Source organism: Rhinoraja longicauda, chromosome 24, assembly GCF_053455715.1.
Source record: "Rhinoraja longicauda isolate Sanriku21f chromosome 24, sRhiLon1.1, whole genome shotgun sequence".
Lineage (NCBI taxonomy): Eukaryota > Metazoa > Chordata > Chondrichthyes > Rajiformes > Arhynchobatidae > Rhinoraja > Rhinoraja longicauda.
This window is the reverse complement of record NC_135976.1, coordinates 32,412,174-32,434,820: the sequence shown is the minus strand read 5'-3', so window position 1 is coordinate 32,434,820 and position 22,647 is coordinate 32,412,174. Positions and strand designations below refer to the sequence as shown.

General features: G+C 44.2%; 1 protein-coding gene across 1 annotated transcript; it reads right to left on the bottom strand.

The window, feature by feature from the left end:
* Nucleotides 1-2,959: 2,959 nt before the first annotated feature.
* Nucleotides 2,960-11,888, bottom strand: LOC144605590 (CMRF35-like molecule 5). Its single transcript, XM_078421022.1, has 5 exons — nt 11,780-11,888; nt 8,500-8,820; nt 5,196-5,307; nt 3,849-3,939; nt 2,960-3,082 (listed from the first exon to the last, which is right to left on the bottom strand). Exons 1-5 carry the CDS (start codon nt 11,835-11,837, stop codon nt 3,080-3,082), a joined length of 585 nt encoding a protein of 194 aa, XP_078277148.1. The 5' UTR covers nt 11,838-11,888; the 3' UTR covers nt 2,960-3,079.
* Nucleotides 11,889-22,647: the final 10,759 nt, after the last annotated feature.

The window sequence follows — 22,647 nt, the reverse complement described above, 5'->3', positions numbered from 1 at the left end:
GTTGTTATGCGTTGATTTTTTAAACTAGTTTCGATCACACTGGAGCCAAACTTCCAAATGAACTTTAATAATCCATTGGTTGCAAAATCTTCCCCTAACCTCTGGCTGATTATGCGAGTGGGGCAGAAGTAATTTTGTTCATCAATCTTTTGAAGAGTGGACCTCTTAATACCTCCTGACTACAAACATCCCTATGTGGTGTGGAACAAGATTTTATTTACGAATTCTCTTGTGCAGAGTCTTGAAATGTTCCACTGTGTTAAAGTTGCTTTAGAAGTAAGATATTATTTTAACATCTCAACCATGACTCAAATGGTATTTCTTAATGGTGTTAAGGTTGGTAACAATTGATAATTGTTAAGGTTAACACCATTGATGAGCAGAGGGATTTTTTGGTCCATATCCATGACTCACTGGAAGTGGTAACACAAAAAGATAGAGTGGTAAAGAAGGCATCTTGACCTTCCTCTTACATTATTTTCTCCCAAAGTACAACTCTTCACATGGAGCATGGATTAAACTCCATTTGCCATTTCTCCGCCCATTTCTGCGGTTGATCTATATCCCTCTGTACACTTTGACAGCCATCCTCACTAATTTAGTTTAGAGACACAGAGTGGTAACAGTCGCTTTGGCCCATCAAGTCCACAATGGCCATCAATCACCCTTTCGTACTAGTTTAGTTTGTTTTAGATTATTTCTATGTTATCCCCCTTTCTCACCCACTTCCTCCTCACTTGGGGACATCTACAGAAGCTAATTAACCTACAAAACTGCTCGTCTCTGGAATGTGGAAGGAAACTGGAGCACCTGGAGGAAACCCATGTGGTAACAGGGAGATCGTACAAACTCCATGCAGACAGCACTCGTAGTCAGGATCGAACCTGGATCTCTGGCACTCTGAGGCAGCAGCTCTGCCGCTGCTCCACTGTGCCAGACTAATTGAACTGATTCTATTCCAAGCAGATTAAATGGTAAGTTACTGGTATCCATCAATAATGGATCTGTAACCTTCACAGGTGTATTCTAACACTCTGCTTTATGAATAAACATTCCATTTCTGACTCTTTTGCTTAGATAAGCAAATCTGCACTGTCTACCACGTCACGAACGGTTAATAAAAAAATGATTAAAGGAAATAACAGTCATAAACTCAGAACCTCCTCCTTCATGTTCTAGAGAAAGCTGCAAGAGCAGTTTTTTAGTTTACTGTTTTGGATAAAATAGAAAGTTAACACATTTATGGTTGATCACTTCCCTCCGGACTGTCAAAGCAGCCACAGCCAGACATATAAACAGCTTTTTTCCACAGGTGATAGTTCTACTCAATAACCAAAGTCTGTAGTCTCTTTTTTTGCTCTGGTTTATTTTCACCCGCATGTTGAGACCGTAATAAGATATGCATTCAAGAGAGAGCCAGATAGAGCTCTTAAGGATAGCGGAGTCAGGGGGTATGGGGAAAAGGGAAGAACGTAGTACTGATTGAGAATGATCAGCCATGATCACATTGAATGGCGGTGCTGGCTCGAAGGGCCGAATGGCCTCCTCCTGCACCTATTGTCTATTGTCTATTGTAATGTTGTATCCTTATTGTTTTGATGTGGTTATGCTTTATTCTTAATTGTTAACTGTAAGTTTGTGTTGTCATTTGTGAGCGGAGTACCAAGGCACATTCCTTGTATATGCATACTTGGCCAATAAACTTATTCATTCATTCATTCATTCATTCAAAATACTTACACTTGCCTTTTTAACAGCAGAACTAGATTCCAGAGTAGGATTAAAATACTCACTTCTCTTACTTTTCTGCAAGACAGTGCAATATTTCACCAAATGCCCTAGAAACCAACAATCACATTTGTTGGTACGATCCTCCATATTTCAAGAAGATAGAAATGTTCTCGTAATGACGGGACAGGCAAGGTTTTGTAAATATTATCCAGGATATCGCATTTTGTTCAAATAATTCAATAATTTATCTGCTTTTATATAGCTTTAAAAAAATCTTTGTTGATGTTGTTGAATTTTGGGAGAACAATGATGTTCTCATGAGAAAAAATACTCCCGGAACAATTGATCTGATAGAAACATAGAAACATAGAAAATAGGTGCAAGAGGAGGCCATTCGGCCCTTCGAGCCAGTACCGCCATTCATGGCTGATCATCCACAATCTGTAACCTGTGCCCAACTTCTCCCCATATACCTTGATTCCACTAGCCCCCAAAGCTCTATCTATCGATGGGATGTCATAGCTTATAATTTCCTTCTTCTAAATATTCTTCACAGTTAAAACCATGAGGCATTTCCAGGATTTAATACAATTTATTCCTCATGACTGAAATTTCATGCTACACAATACAAAATAATAAGTCATTGTTATAAAGAGTAGCAATATTGTTTTGATGGCATCTTTACTGAGTCAATAGTGAGTGAACTAAGTTAATAGTTTTAGGAGAAGAAAAGTTAATTCTGTACAGTGTATTATGGAAGCAAAATGAAAAACACTTTGTCAGTGCTCTTTATGGGTAACTATTTGTATAGCTCGGTTTAGCAAGCAAAGAATTTCACTGTGGCTTGTCACATTGTCACTTGGGCGGCACAGTGGCGCAGTGGTAGAGTTGCTGCCTTACAGCGAATGCAGCGCCAGAGAAGCAGGTTCGATCCTGACTACGGGTGCGGTCTGTACGGAGTTTGTACGTTCTCCCCGTGACCTGCATGGGTTTTCTCCGAGATCTCCGGTTTCCTCCCACACTCTAAAGACGTACAGGTTTGTAGGTTAATTGGCTGGGCAAATGTAAAAATTGTCCCTAGTGGGTGTAGGATAGTGTTAATGTGCGGGGATCGCTGGGCGGCGCGGACCCGGTGGGCCGAAAGGGCTTGTTTCTGCGCTGTATTTCAAAATCTCAAAAATCTCAAAATCTCAAAGTATTAATCAATCAATTTATTAATTAATGGATTCATTCAAAATAATAATGATCATTTGGTCTTGTTGTAGAGTTGAGTTGTTTCTCAATCACTATCACCAGTGGATCTTCATTCTGACTTCTTAGGCAAGCTGTGAGGTTTCAGTTCATTGTGTCACTGCAAAAAAGAAAACCGAAGTCAGCAGATTCATTGATTGTGGGAATGTGCTTTATTTCACAAGGCCACTTGCACCAGAATTCTGCTTCCCATTGGCACATTGATGCAGCTGATAGAGCTGCTGCCTCATAGCGTCCAATAATTTGCTTGGATTTTGACCTCAGTGCTATCTGTGTGGAGTTTGCATGTTCTCGCTGTGGCCATGTGGGTTTCCTCCAGGTGCTCTGTTTTCTTCCCACATCCCAAAGATTTGTGGGTTTACAGGTTAATTGGCCAGTGTGAATTTCCCCAAGTGTATTGAGAGTTGGGATCAGTGAATGGGATAACATGGAACTAATGTGTACTGGTGATCAATGGCCTGATAGACACAAAGTGCTGGAGTAACTCAGCGAGTCAGGCAAGATCTCTGGAGAAATAGGATAGGTGACATTTCAGGTCGGGACCCTTCTTCAAACTGAAAGTAGAGGGGAGGGAACTGGGGGGTCAGAAAAGATGACCTGCGTGGTCGCAGTAGGCCAAAGGGCCTGTTTCCACGCTGTATTTCTTTCTGATTCAATGACTCTACAACATCTACGTCAAGCACTTCAGTTCATTCTGCACACAAGACCAATTGATATCATCTACGTGTAGCATTGGTTTGGCCTGAATTTGTGAAATGCTTTATGTGAACACTCTTCAGTTGTTTTATTTTATCAGCATGTTTGAAAGTATTAATGGACATCATTTGGAAGCATTCAGCGATTCTGATGATCTCCGCAAAACATACCTTCCTTATACTTGTGTACAATGAGACTGAGATACTGCACATCCCAAGCAGAGTGAAGTACAGCCAGCGTCCTACCTTCCATAACATGTAACTGAGCAATGGAGAAAAGATACAGAATCAGTGGGAGGAAAAAAAAACTACTTTGTGTTGGAAACATTCATATCCTGATTGTGTGAAATCTCTGCATGAAGCAGGATATAGCACCAGAGCCCAAGCAGTTCAACTGGGAGATTCCACCTTCCAGGGTTTCGACCCGAAGGTCACCTATCCATGTTCTTCAGAGATGCTGCCTTCCCCCCGCTGAGTTACTCCAGCATTTTGTGTCTACCGATGATAAAGTTAGATAAGGAAAGATGGGAGAAGTGACGAGTGGTATGTAAACACCAGCATGGACCAGCTTAGTTGAAGATCTGTTCTGTGCCTTAAATCCTATGTGACCCGATGTGATTCTGTGTAATCCTGGAGCTTCATCACGTTGAGTGTATTGTGTTCATTTCTGGTCACCATGTTGTGGGAAAGATTTTGTCAAGCTGGAAAGGGTGCAGAGAAGATTTACGAGGATGTTGCCAGGACTCGAGGGCCTGAGCTATAGTGAAAGGTTGAGCAGGCTAGGACATTGTTCCTTGGAGAGCAGGAGGATGAGGGGTGATGTTATGGAGGTGCACAAAATCAAAAGATGAATCATCAATTACTTTCTCATCTTTTCTGCGTTACATTGGCACATTTGATAGAGCTGCTTTCTCAAGGCGCCAGAGACCTGGGTTCGATCCTGACCTTGGGGTGATGGCTGCGTGGATTTTGTACGTTCTCCCTTTGACCACGTGGGTCTCCTGCAGGTGCTCTGGTTTGCTCTCACATCCTAAAGACATGCGGGTTTGGAGGTTAATTGGCATTTGTAAAATTGCTCTTAATGTGTTGGGAGTAAACAATAAAGTGGTACAACATAGAACTAGTGTTAACGGGGGGATCAAAGATAGACACAAAAAGCTGGAGTAACACAGCGGGTCAGATAGCATCTCTGGAGAAAAGGACTAGATGACGTTTCGTGTTGAGAACCTTTTTCAGACTGATTTATGGGTGTCGAAGGGTGGAACGGCCTGTTTCTGTGCTGTTTTGCTAAAACTAAAAACTAAAAAAATAGCTAGAGGTTATTTGGCCCATTGAGTGTGTGCTGGATCTTAGATTATTTCTTTCAATTCTACTGCACACTCCAATCTGAACATTTGAATTGATTGACGTAATACTCTGAGGCACTTAACACTAGTAAATGAAAGAGGAAATTCTTTTTCTGTTAATTCTCATATGGAAGCAGAGCCAATCAAAACAGCAGTAATAACATAATTGTACCATTCAGTGCAATTGCATCGGGTGGTGCCATTTTGACTATCATTGGATCTTTTTTCTGCACTTGTCAAAGGTGTAGTCATCATTGGTTCAGTCCCAGAAGGGCTATTAGGTTCTGTTGAGACAAGGATATACAATTCAGCATCACCTGCTTTTCACTTGCAATCCTAAATTCATTAGTCATAGGAGCAGGATTAGGCTATTTGGCAGATCGAGTTCGTCAGTTCATGTTCACAAGTGATAGGAGCGTACTTAGGCCATTCAGCCCAACAAATCTCCTCCACCATTCAAACATGGCTGATTTATCCCTCCCTCCTAACCCCATTCTCCTGCCTTCTCCCCATAACCCCTGACAACCGTACAATGCCTTAGAAATATCCTTTGAGTCGGTCTCCACAACCTTCTATGGCAATGAATTCCACAGATTCACTACACTCTTGCTTAAGAAATTCCTCCTCATTTTCTTCCTAAAGCTATGTCCTTTAATTCTGAGGCTGCGACCTCTGGTCCTAGATTCTCCCACTAGTGGAAACATCTTCTGCGTATCCATTCTATCCAGGCCTTTCAATATTCGGTAAGATTCAATGAGATCCCCCCCTCATCCTTCTAAAGTCCAGCGAATAGAGGCCCAGTGCTGTCAAACACTCATCGTATGTTAACCCACTCATTCCTGGGATCATTCTCGTAAACCTCCTCTGGACCCTCTCCAGAACCAGCACATCCTTCCTCAGACATGGGTCCCACCATATGGTCTGCTCCACCATTTAATCACAGCTGATCCGTCCCTCCCTCTCTACCCCATTCTCTTGCATTCTGCTGCCTTCAAGTAAGTCACTGCGATTGTCAGAAGGAAGCCCTTGCCTTGAGTTAAACGCTGATTGATTTTGTGGATGTGCTGATGTTTCTTTGGTGTAATTGGCCTTATTTTACAGCAAATAAGAGTCACAAAGAGTCATACGGCATGGAGACGGGCCACTCAGCCCAACATGCCCACACTGACCAACATGTCCCAACTAGAGGCAAGAGTGTTTTATTGTCATTTGCCCCAGAAAGAACAATGAAATTCTTACTTGCAGCAGAACAACAGAAAATGTAAACATAGTACTTTGTAAACAATATATAGCAATATAATAAATGGAAGAAAAGAAAAGTTCAGTGTATAGCCCCACCTGCCTGTGTTTAGCCCATATCCCTCTCAACCTATCCCATCAATGTACCTGTCTAAATGTTCCTTTAACATTGCGTTAGTACCTGCCTCAACTACCTCCTCTGGCAGCTTGTTCCATACGCCCACCACCCTCTATGAAAAAAGGTTGCTTCTGCTGCTAAGACTTAACTGTTGATCACATTTATTGATAAGTTCTCTTTCCTTCCCATATTTGAGCTCTGGTGATGTCGACACGCTGCCGGGACAATTAAAGAGCTTAGATTGGTGGGACTGCAAAGCCCATTTAACCCTGACAAACGCAAGGGCAAATTCTGACCAGAGAGCTGGCCTTTCCTGCACTGGGAGATCTAGCCCAGTGGCTCAGATACCTACTGGAGAGATGGGGTAATGTTATTACTGGGGGAATCTCATGAATGCAGTAGTTTGAAAGGATCTCGCTGAGACTGAACATGATGGAGAATAGGTACGATTTGGAGCTGAGGAGCAACAGGGAAGGAGAAAATATCAGCAGAAAGACGCAAAATGGTGGAGTTATGCTGGGTCAGGTGGCATCCGTGGAGAAAATGGACAGGTGACGTTTTGGCTCAGAACCCAAGGGTTTCAACCCAAAACTTCACCTATCCATGTTCTCCAGGGATACTGCCTGACCTGCTGAGTTATTCCACTGTTTTGGCTTTCTTTGTTATAAACCAGCATCTAGAGTTCCTTATTATTAGATTGCAGCAGAAGTTGTTTCTGGGTGTCCGAAAAGCTGTACTGAAATAGAGATTGGTTTTCTATTGAAATTAAAATGAAATTAAGGATGGTTGTAATAGAGATACTAAGTAGATTATTATGTACAATTAGTATATAATAAAAAAACGAGTAGGTGACTTTTTGGGTCTGGACCTTCTTCAGACGTATTATGGTGGGCGGTAGGGAGGGAAAGCTGGAAGAGAAGTGATAGGTGGATACAAGTGGTGGGAGCGTGGGGGGGGGGGGTTTGATTGGCAGATTGTTGTGCAAAGACAGATGAAATGACAAAAGGCTGTGGGATAAGGAGATAGGGAGAGAAGAGAAGTGAAATTTGAAGCCAGAGGAAGGGAAATAGGTGGCATAGAAACATAGAAAATACATGCAGGAGTAGGACATTCAGGCCTTTGAACTATTCAATATGATCTTGGGTGATCGTCCAAAATCTGTACCCCGTTATGGCTTTTTCCCCATATCACTTGATTCCCTTAGCCCTAAGAGCTAAATCTAACTCTCTCTTGGAAACATCCAGTGAATTGGCCTCCACTGCCTTCTGTGGCAGAGAATTCCACAGATTCACAACTCACTGGGTGAAAAAGTTTTTCCTCATCTCAGTCCTAAATGGCCTACCCCTTATTCTTAACCTGTGACTCCTGGTTCTGGACTTTAGCTTTCTTCGTTGCCTGCTTTATTTCATTGTCTGATGTACAAGCACGCCTAGGTCTCGTTGCACCTCCCCTTCTCCTAATCTGACACCATTCAGATAATAATCTGACTTCCTGTGCTTGCCACAGTGGATGGAGATGGAAAATAGAGATGGAGATTGGCAAGATTGGCATTGGGAGATTGGAGGTAGGGGGGGAGGAGGATGGGAATGTGGAAGAAATGTGTGCACATTCAGTTTGAATGGGAGTGGGGCTGGATTTGTTCATTATCTAAAACTGGAGAATTCAACATTGATGCCATTGTGTTGTAAGCTGCCCAAATGGAATATGAGGTGCTGTTTCTCCAGTTTGCATGTGGCCTCACTCTGGCAATGGTGGAGGCCCAGGACAGAAAGGTCATTTTGATACATTTGATTCACTTGTTTCTCACTGATCTGTTCCTGTCGAATTATTAGTTTGCGTGGGAATGCAAACCTCTGACAGGGTGACATTTCATACAGTACAGAAGCAGGGAAATGTGCGGAGCATCCCACTTGAAGTGGGTGGCCGTTCAGTGGGACAGAGCCCGCACTGGATGGGAGCAACATGAGTGGGGTTTCCCGGGCCCCACCCCCGACTGCTCCCCGCAGGTCTTTGCACTGCTGCGGAGCCTCGGGATATCAGTGCTGCCCTGAACCTTCCAGGAGAAAACATGGATCAGGCACTTCAGTGGAGACACCAAGTCATTCACTGAAAAACGTACCGTCAGATACTTGGAGATAAACGTTAAACATTCGATCCTTGCCAGGTGCAGTAATTCCACAACGGTACCATCCTGTATCTCCAGAGTGAAGATCCTCCACAGTCACAGTAAATATTCTTTGTGTCGGGTTATCTGTGATTGATACTCGTCCATTCCGTCTGTGTTGCCCATTTGTTTCCACTACAACTGTACACTGGTGAGTCCACCCTTGACACCAGTATTTTGTGTGTGAATGGTACCATGCTTCATAGTGACAATCGATTGTGATATTTTTTCCCACAACTCCACTTACATATTTCTTTGCCCGCGGTGCACCTGAAACTGAGAGGAAAAATCTTCAGAAAATGTACAGGACAAATCTACTTAACGCAGTGTTTGTTGGCCCACCCACTCTTCCCCTATCCAACGATGCGCCGAATGGTCAAACCCGTGTCTGGACATTCACTTGCCCTTGAACCAAACACAAAGTGCCAGTGTAACTCACAGATCAGGCAGCATCTGTGGAGGGAATGTTCTGGTGACATTTCAGGTTGGGACCCTTCTTCAGACTGATTAAAGTAGGGTGTAGAAAGGTGGAGATGGGATAAAGCCTGGCAAGTGAAAGGTGGAAGTTTCACTGGTCCACGGGTGGAAAAAGACTGGAGGTGAAAAGTTTGTCAGATAAGGAGAGAAGTGAAGCAAAATGTAAAGTCAGAGGGAGGGGTATATTTGCTAGTGGGCAGGGCAGAAAGGGAGGAAGAGGCATGGGTGAAATGGCCGTGCACCTGAGTGGGGCCGTCACAGAAAACTGAGAGAGAGTAGGGTGTGTGTAATGTAAAATTGGAGAATTCAATGATCATAAGACTTTTTTCTATTGATTGAGTTCACAGTCAGAGTAAATACTCCTCGTGTCGTGTTATCTGTGATTGACACTCTTCCACTTCGTCCCTGTTGCCCATTTCTTTGTTGGGGGGGGCTCCTTGATCGTCCACCAATCTGCTCTCACTCTCTAAGCATGGCCCTCTTCAGCCCTTGTTGCTCAATCATTTTAGCCTGAAGTGCAGTTGGACCAGCCATGTCAGTACCCCCACCCCCACCCATGTCAGTATATTCTAGGGTTACTCTCCACTCCAGAGATCCAGGATGAATCCCTGGGTGACCCTACACTGCCTTGAAGAACAGATTTTACACTTTACTTTCAAGATACAGCGCGGAAACAGGACCTTCTGCTCACCAAGTCCGCGCTAGCTAGTGATCTCCGTACACTAGAACGATCCTACTAGGCACACTAGGGGCTATGTACATTTTTAGTAAAGTCAATTAACCTACAAACGTGCATGTCTCTGGAGCTGTGTGGCGGCAACTCTACCGCTGCACCACCATCTGCACTGAAATGCCTGAGCCACAAATGTTGATGTGAACAATCTTATCATTAGACAAACCAACCTCTCCCAACCGTCCTTAGTTCCACTTCAACCTAATTTTTCTATTATCATGTACCAATATGTAGCCATAAGCAATGGCAGGCACTTACCCGAGTGTTGGAGGTGCTGTTGCTCGTTAAGTCTACTCACCACCAGATATCTCCATCTAATTCACCTGAACCTTGTTTATCCTCTTGTCCCCTTCCACACATTGGCCTCTCGTCCCAAATCTCCCCCCTCCCCATCTTCCAGCCATCATCCCTCACCCTCTCCAGGTGCACCCGCCACCTACCTGCCCCCGCCACCTACCTGCCCCTGCCTCAGTGCCCCTCCCCCCCCTCTCCTCTTTATACGTCGCCTTCCAAACCCACCAAAATGTGTGACCACCAATTGTCCGGAAATGGCCCAGAAAGACATTGAGTTCAAAACCATAAATGACGGTTTTGACAATCAGTGATATTGGCAGAAGTTGCATTTGGCAAAGGGGCAGACGGGTTACGGTGGACTACAGCAAGGTGAGGCTAGAAAGTTAAAATAAAAAATGATTACTAATGCCGAGAATGCTGTCAACGCAGTCAAGCTCCTCATTTTATTTCTTCATCCATGTTCCGGAGCCATTTCATTTTTCATACATTGTACATTAAATAATCGGTCTAGTATAATTTGGAGAGAACCTATTTGGAGACAATGTTTTTCCACAACAGCTTTTAATGAGAACGAGGAAACTGTTGACAAATGGAATGGGTGCAACTAAACCTTGAAGATATTACTTCGATGATCTTACTAAAAATAAACTCCCATTTTGCTTATTTCACAATCAATCATAGTCTCAGACAAACACAAAATGCTGGAGTAACTCAGCGGGTCAGGCAGCATCTGTGGAGAGAGGGAATGGGTGACGTTTTGGGTCGAGATCCTTCTTCAGACTGATGTCAGGGGAGTGGGCGGGACAGAGATAGAATGTAGTCGGAGGCAGTAAGACTGGTGGGAGAACTGGGAAGGGGGAGGGGATGGAGACAGAGGGAAAACAAGGGCTATTTGAAGTACACTTCAAGAAGCTGCCCAAGCGAAATATGAGGTGCAAATACATTGTCTCAGATACATTGGTGATGATTTATGTAGTACCGTGCTACAGACTGAAGGGGGCTATGTGACTGTACACCGATCAGCCAAAACATTAAGACATGATGAGCCAAAACATTATGACCACCTGACTAATATGCCGTTGGTCCTCCGTGTGCAGCCCCATACACAGCAGGGTGCAATGCGCTGTGTACTGTGACACATTCCTCCCGTGACCTCAATTAAAATTTTCTGTGACTTGGGCCACAGTAGACCTTCTGTCGGTTCGGACCAAACGGGATAGCCTTCGTTGCCCTCGCGCATCGATGAGCCTTGGCAGCCCAACACCCTGTTGCCGGTTTGTAGTTTGTCCATCCTCGGACGACTGTCGGTAGGTACTCCCCACTGCTGACTGGGAGCACCGCACAAGCCTTGCCGTTTCAGAGATGCTCTGACCCACTCGTCTGGCCATAACAATTTGGCCCTTGTCAAAGTCGCTCAGGTCTTTATTCCTGCCCATTTCTCCTGCATTTAACACATCAACGTCAAGAACTGACTGTTCACTTGCTACCTAATATATCCCACCTCTTGACAGGTGCAATTGTTAAAAGATAATCAATGTTATTCACTTTACTTGTCAGTGGTCATAATGTTTTGGCTGATCGGTGTATTCCAATACTAGTCATATTATTACGTGCTGAACATTTTCCAGCTTTACGTGTCTACACATTTTTAACTATCTCTGCAGTGGAAACAGTGTATAACACCCAAACTAATACTAATTATCAGAATGTCCAATTCTGAATGTTACTCACCAGGCAAGAAACAAATGAGAAGAATTGGCACCAACATCATTTTAGATGCAGACCCCATGCTGGGATGTTTATCATTCAGCTCTTAGTCCAGAGAACTAAACACCCATCGCGAACAAAATGTTATAATATAAACGAGGAAGAAAGCAACAAGAAAACTGATAGTGAAACATGAGTGAGCTAATTGCTGACAAACAGCTGGAAGTTCCCTCTGGAAATAAATTATTGCAAGAATCAAAGGGAATTTTCATCAATGATAGAATGTAGTCACGCTATGACTCCATGCTACTGCTATGACTTATGAACTTACGAGGTCCAGATAACTGGACAGAGTCAGAAGGGATTGTGCCAACTCTGGACACACCTTTGGAATCATCTCCTTCTGTAGTTGAGAGAGGACCACCATGTCTAAGCTGCATGTTGGCTACAGAGGTCTCCAGGACACCCACATCCATCTTTCTGATCACCCTTGACCAAGGAATGGCTCATTGGCAGGCAACTAGTGTTGGGCAAGACATGCCAATGTGGGTGGGATTTGATCTGAACTGTGATGGGTGTGCTCCTGGCTGGGACTTTGATCTCAGGGGGGGGGTCTCGTTTCATGTCCGGAGCTTGTTAATATTTTCGTTTAGAGATGCAGCATGGCAACAGTCCCTTCGGGCCAACCCATTCCACACCATTGTAGTTCAATGTTATCCCACGTTCACATCCTACATACTGGGGGCTATTTACAGATGCGAATGAACCTACAAACCTGTATATCTTTGGGATGTGGGAGGAAACCAGAACACCTGGAGAGAACCCATGTGGTCACAGAGAGAACATGCAAACTCCACGCAGACAGCGCCTGATGTCAGGATCGAATCCAGATCTCGGGCACTGTGAGACGGCAGTTCTACCACTGCACCACTGTTCCTGATGGGTTTTGCTTCATTCCAAGTTCGATTCTCACAACCAGCTAAGTAACCCAGTACAACCTGACCCACAATTGGCGAAAGTTAGACTTTCCCAGCAAGCCTTCCTGGTTGGGAGGGGGATTGGATTTCCGACTAAACCTCAACACCATTGTATGTTTTTATAAATCTCTTCTTGCTCATTTTACAAAATCTTTGGTCAGGTTATCATTCACAGTCCAGTTGACAAGTTTAGTTTAGTTTAGTTTATCGTCATATGCACTGAGGTACAGTTGATAATAGTAAGATTAAATGAGAACTTACCAGTTCGAAGTTTGATCTGTATTTTATGAGGAGTTACGATGAGGGACTACGTGAAGACCCCGTCCTGCACGCATGCGCGACATTCTTCAAAGCAGCGGTGTGGATTCACAGAAAAAACACAACGATTGAAATAAATATAGTAAAGAAAAAATAAGAACTTGATTACCAGTTGATCTGTATAAAAAAGGGTGGGAGCGGAGGGCACGTAGTCCCTCATCGTAACTCCTCATAAAATACAGATCAAACTTCGAACTGGTAAGTTCTCATTTAATCTTACTATTTTATTTCGGAGTCACGTGAGTGACTACGTGAAGACTTCAAAGCTCTGTGATTCCGAACCGTGTACCAGCTCATGCTTCACTCACTGTCTGAAGACCTTAGAGGGAGGAAGTATGTTATCGCAATAAAGAGCCTGTTTGTGAACAAAAAAGGTTTATTAATGACAACAAAAAACAGAGAGCTCCCCAGGGCTCAAATTAAATATTATCTGCAGACTCTAAAATTCTGTCTGCAAATGTAGCAGGTTGCGCCAGCGGTTTATTATAAAACCTTTGGAAAGTTCTTTCCGAGGACCATCCTGCTCTGGCCAGTATATGGTCCATAGGCACGTCCATTCGACTTGCCGCCGACGTAGATGCAGCCCTGGTGGAGTGAGATTTGAAAACATTGGTATTTACTCCCGCGGACTTAAGCACCTGCTTGAGCCACCTTGAAATGGTTTGGCTCGTCACCTGACCATGAGGCTTCTTGTGGCTTATCCATAAGGCTTTTTCTCTCCCTCTTAAGTTGAGTGTTGTGTCTATGTAATTGGCGAGATGGGTTTTGGCACACAGCCGTGGGTCAGATAAATATGTGCAGAACTCCATAACTGGAGGCGTGGTACCTGGTCTAGTTTGTTTGACCAGTCCCTGAATGTGGAATGTGAAACAGTCCAATGTTTCTGTCATGCTGTCCAGCCTCAGAAGGTGGAGGGATTGTACCCTTTGAGCTGACACTAGTGCCATGAGCATGACTGATTTCAGTGTAAGTTGTTCCAGCGTGAGTGCCCTGGGTGGTGGCCATCCCCTAAGGTGCGTCAGCACAATGCTGACATCCCAGATCTGAGTGTACCTTGGTCTGGGAGGGTTAGTGTTAAAAATGCCCCTCATGACTTTGGTTACTAGTGGATGGGACCCCAAAGCCAGTTGTCCTGCTGCTGGAACCAAATAAGCTGACAACGCACTCCTGGCTGTATTTATGGCGCTGTAGCTGAGTCCTTCCCGATGTAATCCAACCAGGAATTCTACAACACTGGTGGGTGTTGCTGTAGTGTAGGTAGTTCCTGTTTCGGAGCAATACCGTTCCCATTTTCTTATGTTGGTCAGGTATTGTCGCCTGGTGGACTCCCGGTGGGATGCGGTCATCATGTTGATGGCGTCCTCAGACAGTCCCAGGCCCAGTATAGGTCTTTTTAGAATCTGCAAGCCAGGAGATTGACTCTGTCATGGCACGGGTGACTAATGCCTGACACTGGGTGGATTAATAATTCCGGACTGCTGGGGAATTCCAACGGTGTTTCGACAGCCATGTCGAGGGCCACTGGGAACCATGGCTGTGTAGGCCAGTCGGGTATTATCAAGATTCCTGAAGCGGAATCCAATTGAATCTTGCGTAACACCCGACTGATGAGGCAGAAGGGTGGAAAAGCATAAAAGAACATTTTCCCCCAATACAGCGTGAATGCATCAACTGCTGCTGCCTCAGGGTCTGGTTCCCAAGCGACATACGTTGGTACCTGGTGATTTAGCCTGGATGCAAATAGATCGATATCTGGTGTGCCATATTGTTTTGTAATTTCGGCAAATACTTTGGGATTTAACATCCATTCGATGTTATCGTTAAATTTGCGTGACCTGGTGTCTGCCACTGTATTTTGCTTACCTGGTAGGTAAGTTGCTGATAACCAAGTATGTCTTTCGACACACCATTGCCAAATTATGTTGACCAATTTGTCACACGATGTTGACTTTATACCACCCATGTGGTTGATATAGGCCACCACCGTGGTATTATCTAATTGCAACCGGACATGTGCATGATGCGTATTAGATGAATATGCTTTTAAACCATAAAACGCACCCAACATTTCTAAATAGTTGATACCTCGTGTCTGTAGGCAAGATGATTCAGAATTAGTCCATCTGCCCCCTGTGCTGGATTGCATGTTAGTTGCTCCCCAACCCAAAGCACTGGCATCCGTTTGAATGGTTAATACTGGGTTAGTGATAATTATGGGACTGGAACTGAGGCTAATGTTCCTTGTCCACCATTGTAACTCTGTAATGGATTCAGCAGTTAAATACATAGCTCGGTCAAAGTGACCTGAGTTTTGCTTTAGTGCGTGCACTTTTGCTCTTTGTAAATTTTGGTAGTGCAAAGGCCCTAATTGTACAGCTGGAAAGGCTGCTACCATTTTGCCAATAACTCTAGCTACCTGCCGTATGGTTGGCTGACGTTTATGCATTAGTTCGTGGCATGATAGTGCCAATTTTGATGCTTTCCCCTTTGGCAGAGTTACAACCATGCGAACAGTATCAATCGTAAATCCAAGATAGTCCATGGTAGTGGACGGTGTAAGATTGGATTTATCTGGATGTATGACAAACCCCAAAGTTTCAAACAAACGTTTGGTGGCTGCTACTGCCAAAATAGCTGTCTCCAAGGTTTTCCCTACTATTAAAATGTCGTCTAAGTACGCCATGACTATATGCTTTTGTTTTCTTAATAACGCCAAGGCGGGTTTTAAGATTTTAGTGAACAACCTTGGAGCGGAGGTTAGTCCATTTGGTAAGACTTTAAATTGCCATAGCTGTTTCATCCAGATAAATTTTAAATATTTACGGTGCTCCTTGTGTATGGGTACTGAGTAGTAGGCATCTTTTAAATCAATGCCTGCTAGAAAGTAACCTGTAGAAATCAAAAGTCTGGCGGTTTCAAAAGTTTCCATCTTAAAATGTGTATACTTAACTGAGTCGTTTAACGTAGTTAAGTCAATGATGATGCGACATCCACCATCTTTTTTAGTTTTGGTGAAAATATTAGACACAAATTCCAAAGGTTCATGATTTGTTCTTTCAATGACACCTTTTGCTAGTAGCCTCACAAGTTCAGCTTGACCCTCTTGTTTGTCTTTGACTGAGAGGGTGAATACCCTTTGGGGTATGTGCTGAACTGGCGGAACGTTTTCATGAACAAATTCAATCTTATAACCATGAATGCAGGTTAGTATGTATTTGTCATTAGTAATGGTTTCCCATGCATCCAAAAACAAGTGCAATCTCCCCCCTGATAATATAGAGCCCCTACTGCTCATATGCCGAGAGGTACCAGACCCACCTACCTCCATGGTTATTGGTATTAATTTTTCTTGCGCCTCTTCGCTAGACGATGAGGTGTCTGCTGGGCTGTAGAGGGCTGCTGTTGACGTTGATGTTGTTGTTGTTGGGGGTGGCGCATTTTCCATGGGGTCTGCTCTGGGCCCTGGCCTAAAAAAGGCTTACGGGGAATAATTGCGGACCCCGAGCTTTCACCAGTCCCATATGGTGGTCTATGACTGGTGGACGCCGTGAGGTACTGCCGCCTGGGTTTGTTAGGTCTGCTCGGTCCTAAACCTACCCTCACGAGACCAAAGGTCTTGGATTCTTCCTCTAGGTCTTTCACCTTTTTTGGAAGATCCTTCCCAAAGAGCAGAATTGGAGGTTCTGAACCCGGTGTTTTGCAGAGTCCCGCAAACTTAGGGTTGAGGGCAGGCTTGATGTTTTCCTTCCGTAGGATATTTATCTGGTATTGGGTGGTACACAGCAGAGCTAATGTGTCTTGCTGGTTTGTGGAAATGTCCACCCCATCAATGGACCGAGCATATGATGTTATTCCTGCAGTCAGGAGTTTAAGGATCTTCTGGAGCTTCAACTCCAGGGTCCTGATATTCGGCCCCAAATGTCCCCAAATTTGGCTGTTTACAGCTGGTACATTTAATGATGTACAATTTTCTGGGGCTGTGTATAGCTCAAGAGCCTCATTGACCACCCGTTCTTGTAGGGGTTTTGAGGACAGGTGGTCAATGCTGGCTGCAAGTTTCGGCTCTAAAGGCCGACCCCCTCGTGGAATGACCACGTAGCGGTTGACCACCCCCAGCAGCTCTTCCTGATCCTGTACACTCTGCGTACTCCGGACATCTTCAGCCAACAACCCCTCTTCTTGACCAGCCCAGGCCTGGTCGCCACTGCTGCCTTCATTAGAAGGTGACACAATGGCCAGTGCCCCTAAAGGGTACTGCGGGAGTGCCTGGGCGCTCTGAGCCCTCCCTTGGCGAGTCTGCTGCTGCTCTCTTAGCAGGTCTCGCTGGAGCATTTGCTCCATAAGCCGTTCCATTCGGCTTAGGCGGCTGCCAGAGCCGCTGTGTAGCGGTGTAGCATCTTCATCCGAATCGTCGGACACTACCGCCCGGTTCTGGCTGCAGGTACCTCCAGCCCGCTGCTCAGGCTGCACTAGCGGTGCTGGGCTCGGCTCGGTAGTTACTGCCGCCTCTTGCCCCCCCTCCAAAGAACGTTCCTCAACGGGAAACGAACGGGGGCGAACTGCAATTTTCCTTCCTCTGGTCTTGCTCATCTTGGGTCGCCAATGCTTCCTAAAGCAGAGCACAGAGAAATATTCACGGCCACAGTAGAACTTACCTGTCGGCCCGACTTTTTAAATTGTAGCGGGAGCACCTTGGACTCCCGTTCGTCGCGGGTGCATTGCGTGAACGCTAATGTCGCGCATGCGTGCAGGACGGGGTCTTCACGTAGTCACTCACGTGACTCCGAAATAAAATCCGAGTTCTTTGCCTTCAGTCTGGATCTAAAAATTATATGAATACTGGATGAGTACAACAGAGTGGGGTTCTTCCCTTGAAGATCTCCAGATACAATACAGTGTCTGAAGAAATCTCAACTAGGGAGAGGGAAAGAACAGCTTTTCCATGATTGATTACTTTTTAATACAGAAAGGAAAAGGGGTGTTACATAGGAAATTAACAACCAATTACAATCTTAATACAATTCCCATGGTTACAGAAAAAACCCAAACCTATTAATACAGGTCACATGCTTTCAGGGAAATGCAGCACTGAGAGATTTGAAACTAACTTTTCTGAATTTCACATATGCCCATATAAGGAGTTGTTATTGAGAAAGAAGAAAAACTCTTATCTACTATTCTGCAACTGCATGAATTTGCTTCTAAGTACTTCAACATCCAAGCTAATACGACAAAACAAAGCACCCATTTAAGAACAAAGAAACCCTTTAGCACCTGTCTGTTCCCAATCACTCTTAAGCTAATAAACACATTCTTTCCACCCGATAACACTGTTTCTCAAAACCGGCATCCATTTCACTGCTCTCTACTTAAAATAGACATTCATTTTCTATTAACTAAAGCAACAACAAATGTAACCATCTACAACAAAATATCAATATCATATCAATATCACTAATTAACTATACCAGCTAATAGCATCCTTATACAACATAGATTCTCACAGTGAGAAGCTTTTTGTTGCATGCTCTCCAGTTAGTGGAAAGATTACAATCAGCCATCCACAGTGTACAGATACAGGACAATGGGAATAACTTTTAATGCAAGATAATGTCCAGTAAAGTCCGAGTAAAATAGCCTGAGGGTCTCCAATGAGGTAGATGGGAAGTCAGGACCGCTATCTAGTCGGTGAGAGGATGGTTCAGTTGCCTGATAACAGCTGGGAAGAAACTGACCCTGAATCTGGAGGTATGCATTTTCACATTTCTGTACCTCTTGCCTGATGGGAGAGGGGAGAAGAGGGAGTGACCAGGGTGTGACTCAACCCTGATTATACTGGTGGCCTTGCCTACGCTGCATATAGTGTAAATGGAGTCAATGGAAGGGAGGTTGGTATACAATCGGACACTGTGTTAATAAAGGACAAAGATAATAAAATAATTATATCTCACTTTAATTTATTTCAAGGCAGACTGGTGCCCTTAAAGTTAGCCTTTGTGGCGATAAGAATTACTAACCGCTTGGAAGGATTGCTTGGAGTTGTGCCTCGACCCTGGTACAGTCGGTGTACGATTGGACACACAATCAGTAAAGAACTAATAGTGGTAATGAAATGATTGTGTCCGAGTTCAATCCTCTTTAGGTTTGGGCAAATTAAATTAGTAAGGATCTCTTGGAGGAGATATGTTTTGAACACATTCAATATACTTTCTCGGAAAGAAAAACAGAGAAGTGAGACTGTTGGGAAATCCAAAATAGATTATTTCAGCATCTCACTTCCGCATTTTTTAGGGCGAAGTTAATGTGATCTTAGCAAGCAATTGTGACAGAATCATTGTGCATTTATGAGAGTGAGGTCATGTCTGACAAAGGAGCTAAAATTTATGGATCCTGGGTCTCTGGCGATGTGAGGCGGCAGCTCTACCAGCTGCACCACTGTGCCGCAGGAAGGTGGAGAAAAAGCTGTCAACTTGTGGGCTTTGAGGGCTCCTTTTTTGTATTGCTGTTAACAAAATAGAGCATTTAAAGGAACTTCCTTAATTGTTCTAAACAACATTCGACTAAGATAACAGCAATGTGTCCAAAATCATACCATGCAGTGCTCATAGTTTGAAGAGAACATAAAGCAAGAGTATAGTCTGAAGAAGGGTCTCAACCTACAAATTCACCTATCCTTTATCTCCAGAGATGCTGCCTGATTCACTAAGTTACTCCAACACTTTGTGTCTATCTTCAGTAGATTATTTGGCCCTTTGTATCTACTCCGCCACTTACTGGCAACATGGCTGACACTGCCCCACTTTTGTGATCAGATTCCATATCCCTTGTTTCCTATAATTTCAAATGAAAATGTTGATTTTTACTTTGATTATACACTGTGATTGAGCCTTCATGGCTTCCTGATGGGAGAACTTCGAGGATTCACCATGTTCTTTGTGAAGAGGCTTCTTCTTGTCCAATTCTTGAATGAATGACCTCATGTTTTGAGTCAGATGCACCATATAAACAGGGAAAGCTTCATCCCTGCTGATATCCTGTCAAACCCTATTAATATATGGAGCCCATTAGGCCCACCGATTCCATACCAGCTCTTGGAACAATCCCATTAATCTGTTCCCCAACCTACATCCCTTCACCTATTCTCTTGCATGTTACAGTTGCCAGTTATCCTACCACCTCGCATGCTCTGGGAATGTGGGAGGGACACCGAAGAATCCAGAGGATGACAATGCTGTCGCAGGGAGGACATGCAAACTCCACACAGAAAGCAATGAAGTTCGGAATTGAAACCAGGCGACTGGAGCTGTGAGGCAGATGCACAAGCAGTTGCATCTCTTGTACCTGCTTCCATACGATTTGCCACAAAAAGCTGGAGTAACTCAGCTGGTCAGGCAGCATCTCCAGAGAAAAGTAATAGGTGATGTTTTGGGTCAAGACCCTCCTTGTTCAGAGTATAGACTGCTGAATTTTTAGTTTAGTTGAAATATAGTGTTGAAACCGGCTCTTCGGTCCACCGAGTCTATGCTAACCGTCTATCACCTTTGTATTAGTTCTATGTGATCCCACTTTCACATCTTACACACTGGGGAGAATTTATAGAAGCCAATCAACCTGCAAAACTGCAAGTCTTTGGAATGTGGGAGGAAACCGGAGCACCCAGAGAAAACCCATGCAGTCACAGGGAGAACGTGCAAACTCTTCACAGACAGAACCAAGAGTTAGGATTGAACCTGGGCCTCTGGTGCTGTGAGGCAGCAGCTCTACCAGCTGTGCATCAAACTGTTGAATCTTGGCTGCACTCTCTCCTTTGCAAGTATATCTGTCATTAAGTATAGAGACCAGACCAACAAAATATTCCAGACGCAGTCTCAACAGATCCCTATATAATTGAACTAAAGTGTCACTATTCTTGCACTCAAATTTCTTGCAACAATTGCCCACATGCTGTTTGTCAACTTTCAATGATTCATGTACAGGGATATAATAATATTAATAATAATGCATTTTATTTATATAGCGCTTTTCATATACTCAAAGACGCTTTACAGAGATTTTGAGAACATAGGGAAATGAATAAATAGATAAATAAGTAAATAAATAAATGAACAGAGAAAGGAGACAGAAGGTGAGGTGACCTTCAGTGGTTGAAGGCAGTACTGAACAGGTGAGACTTCAGCGATGTTTTGAATGTGGTGAGTGTGGAGGAGTCTCTAACGGTTTGGGGTAGTGAGTTCCATAGGGTGGGAGCAGCGATGGAGAAAGCCCTGTCCCCCCAGGATCTGAGTTTGGTCCGGATGTGGGGGGATAGGAGATTGGCAGCAGCAGAGCGGAGGGTGCAGGTGGGAGTGTGTCTGTGGAGGAGGTCGGTCAGGTAGGATGGGGCCAGGTTATGGAGGGCTTTGTAGGTTATGAGGAGGATTTTGTACTGGATTCTCTGGGGGATGGGGAGCCAGTGGAGTTTATAAAGGACGGGGGTGATATGGTCACGGATCGAGGTGTGTGTGAGTAGACGGGCAGCGGAGTTTTGAATGTATTGAAGTTTATTGATGATTTTTGAGGGTGCGCCATAGAGGAGGCTGTTGCAGTAGTCCAGACGGGAGGTGATGAAGGCGTGGATGAGGGTTTCTGCAGCTGTGGAGGAGAGGGATGGACGGAGACGGGCAATGTTTTTGAGGTGGAAGAAGGCTGTCTTTGTGATGTGTTTGATGTGTTTGTCGAAGGAGAGGGTTTGATCAAGGATGATTCCAAGATTCCGGATGTGAGGTGAGGTGGATACTGGGAGACCATCAATGTTGAGGATGAAGTTTTGGGTGGATATCTGGGTCCTTCTGCTCCACAGCACGGTGGTGGAGTTGCAGCCTTACAGCGCTTACTGCACCAGAGACCCGACTACGGGTGCTGACTGTATGGAGTTTGTACGTTCTCCCCGTGACCACGTGGTTTTTTTTCGAGATCTCCGGTTTCCTCCTTTGCTCAACGACAGACAGGTGCAAGATAATTGGCTTGGTAAAATTGTAAATTGTCTCCAGTGTGGGTAGGGTAGTATTAATTGCTGGTGGTGCAGACTCGGTGGGCCGAAGGGCCTGTTTCCACGCAGTATCTCTAAACTGAACATGAGGACCTTTCAATCTCTTGCCGTTTATAAAACCGTTCAGCATTTATGCTTTCTTCACCTGTTATCTCATAAGTTGTATTTCCCACATCCTTGTGCATTCACTTAACCCAAACTGCATTCCACAATGACTCTCTATGTCCTCTTCATAGCTTACACTTTCATGCAGCTCATAACCAAAGGCTTTTGGTTTGAATATGGAACCCAATATGCACTATTTATTTTATTTGTTGAACTTATTGTTTTGTTTGCTTGTATTTTATCCATTGAGCACTTGCTGGATTAACCAAGCACTAAACGTTATTTATTCCCTTATAATGTAATGGCTCAATTGTTAGCACGTACTGTCTTTCTGCTGACTGGTTAGCATGCAATGAAAGCTTTTCACTGTACCTCGGTACGCGAGACAATAAACTGAACTGAAACTGAAACTATGTTTACAAACCTGTTGTGCTACTGCAAGTAAGAATGTCATTGTTCCATTT

Coding starts and splice junctions, on each gene's coding strand:
- LOC144605590 (XM_078421022.1), bottom strand. CDS start 11,837: ATGGGGTCTGCATCTAAAATGATGTTGGTGCCAATTCTTCTCATTTGT. Junction 8,821..11,779: donor TCTCATTTGTTTCTTGCCTG/GTGAGTAACATT, acceptor TTTTCCTCTCAG/TTTCAGGTGCACCGCGGGCA. Junction 3,940..5,195: donor CGATGCAATTGCACTGAATG/GTACAATTATGT, acceptor TCCATTGCTCAG/TTACATGTTATGGAAGGTAG.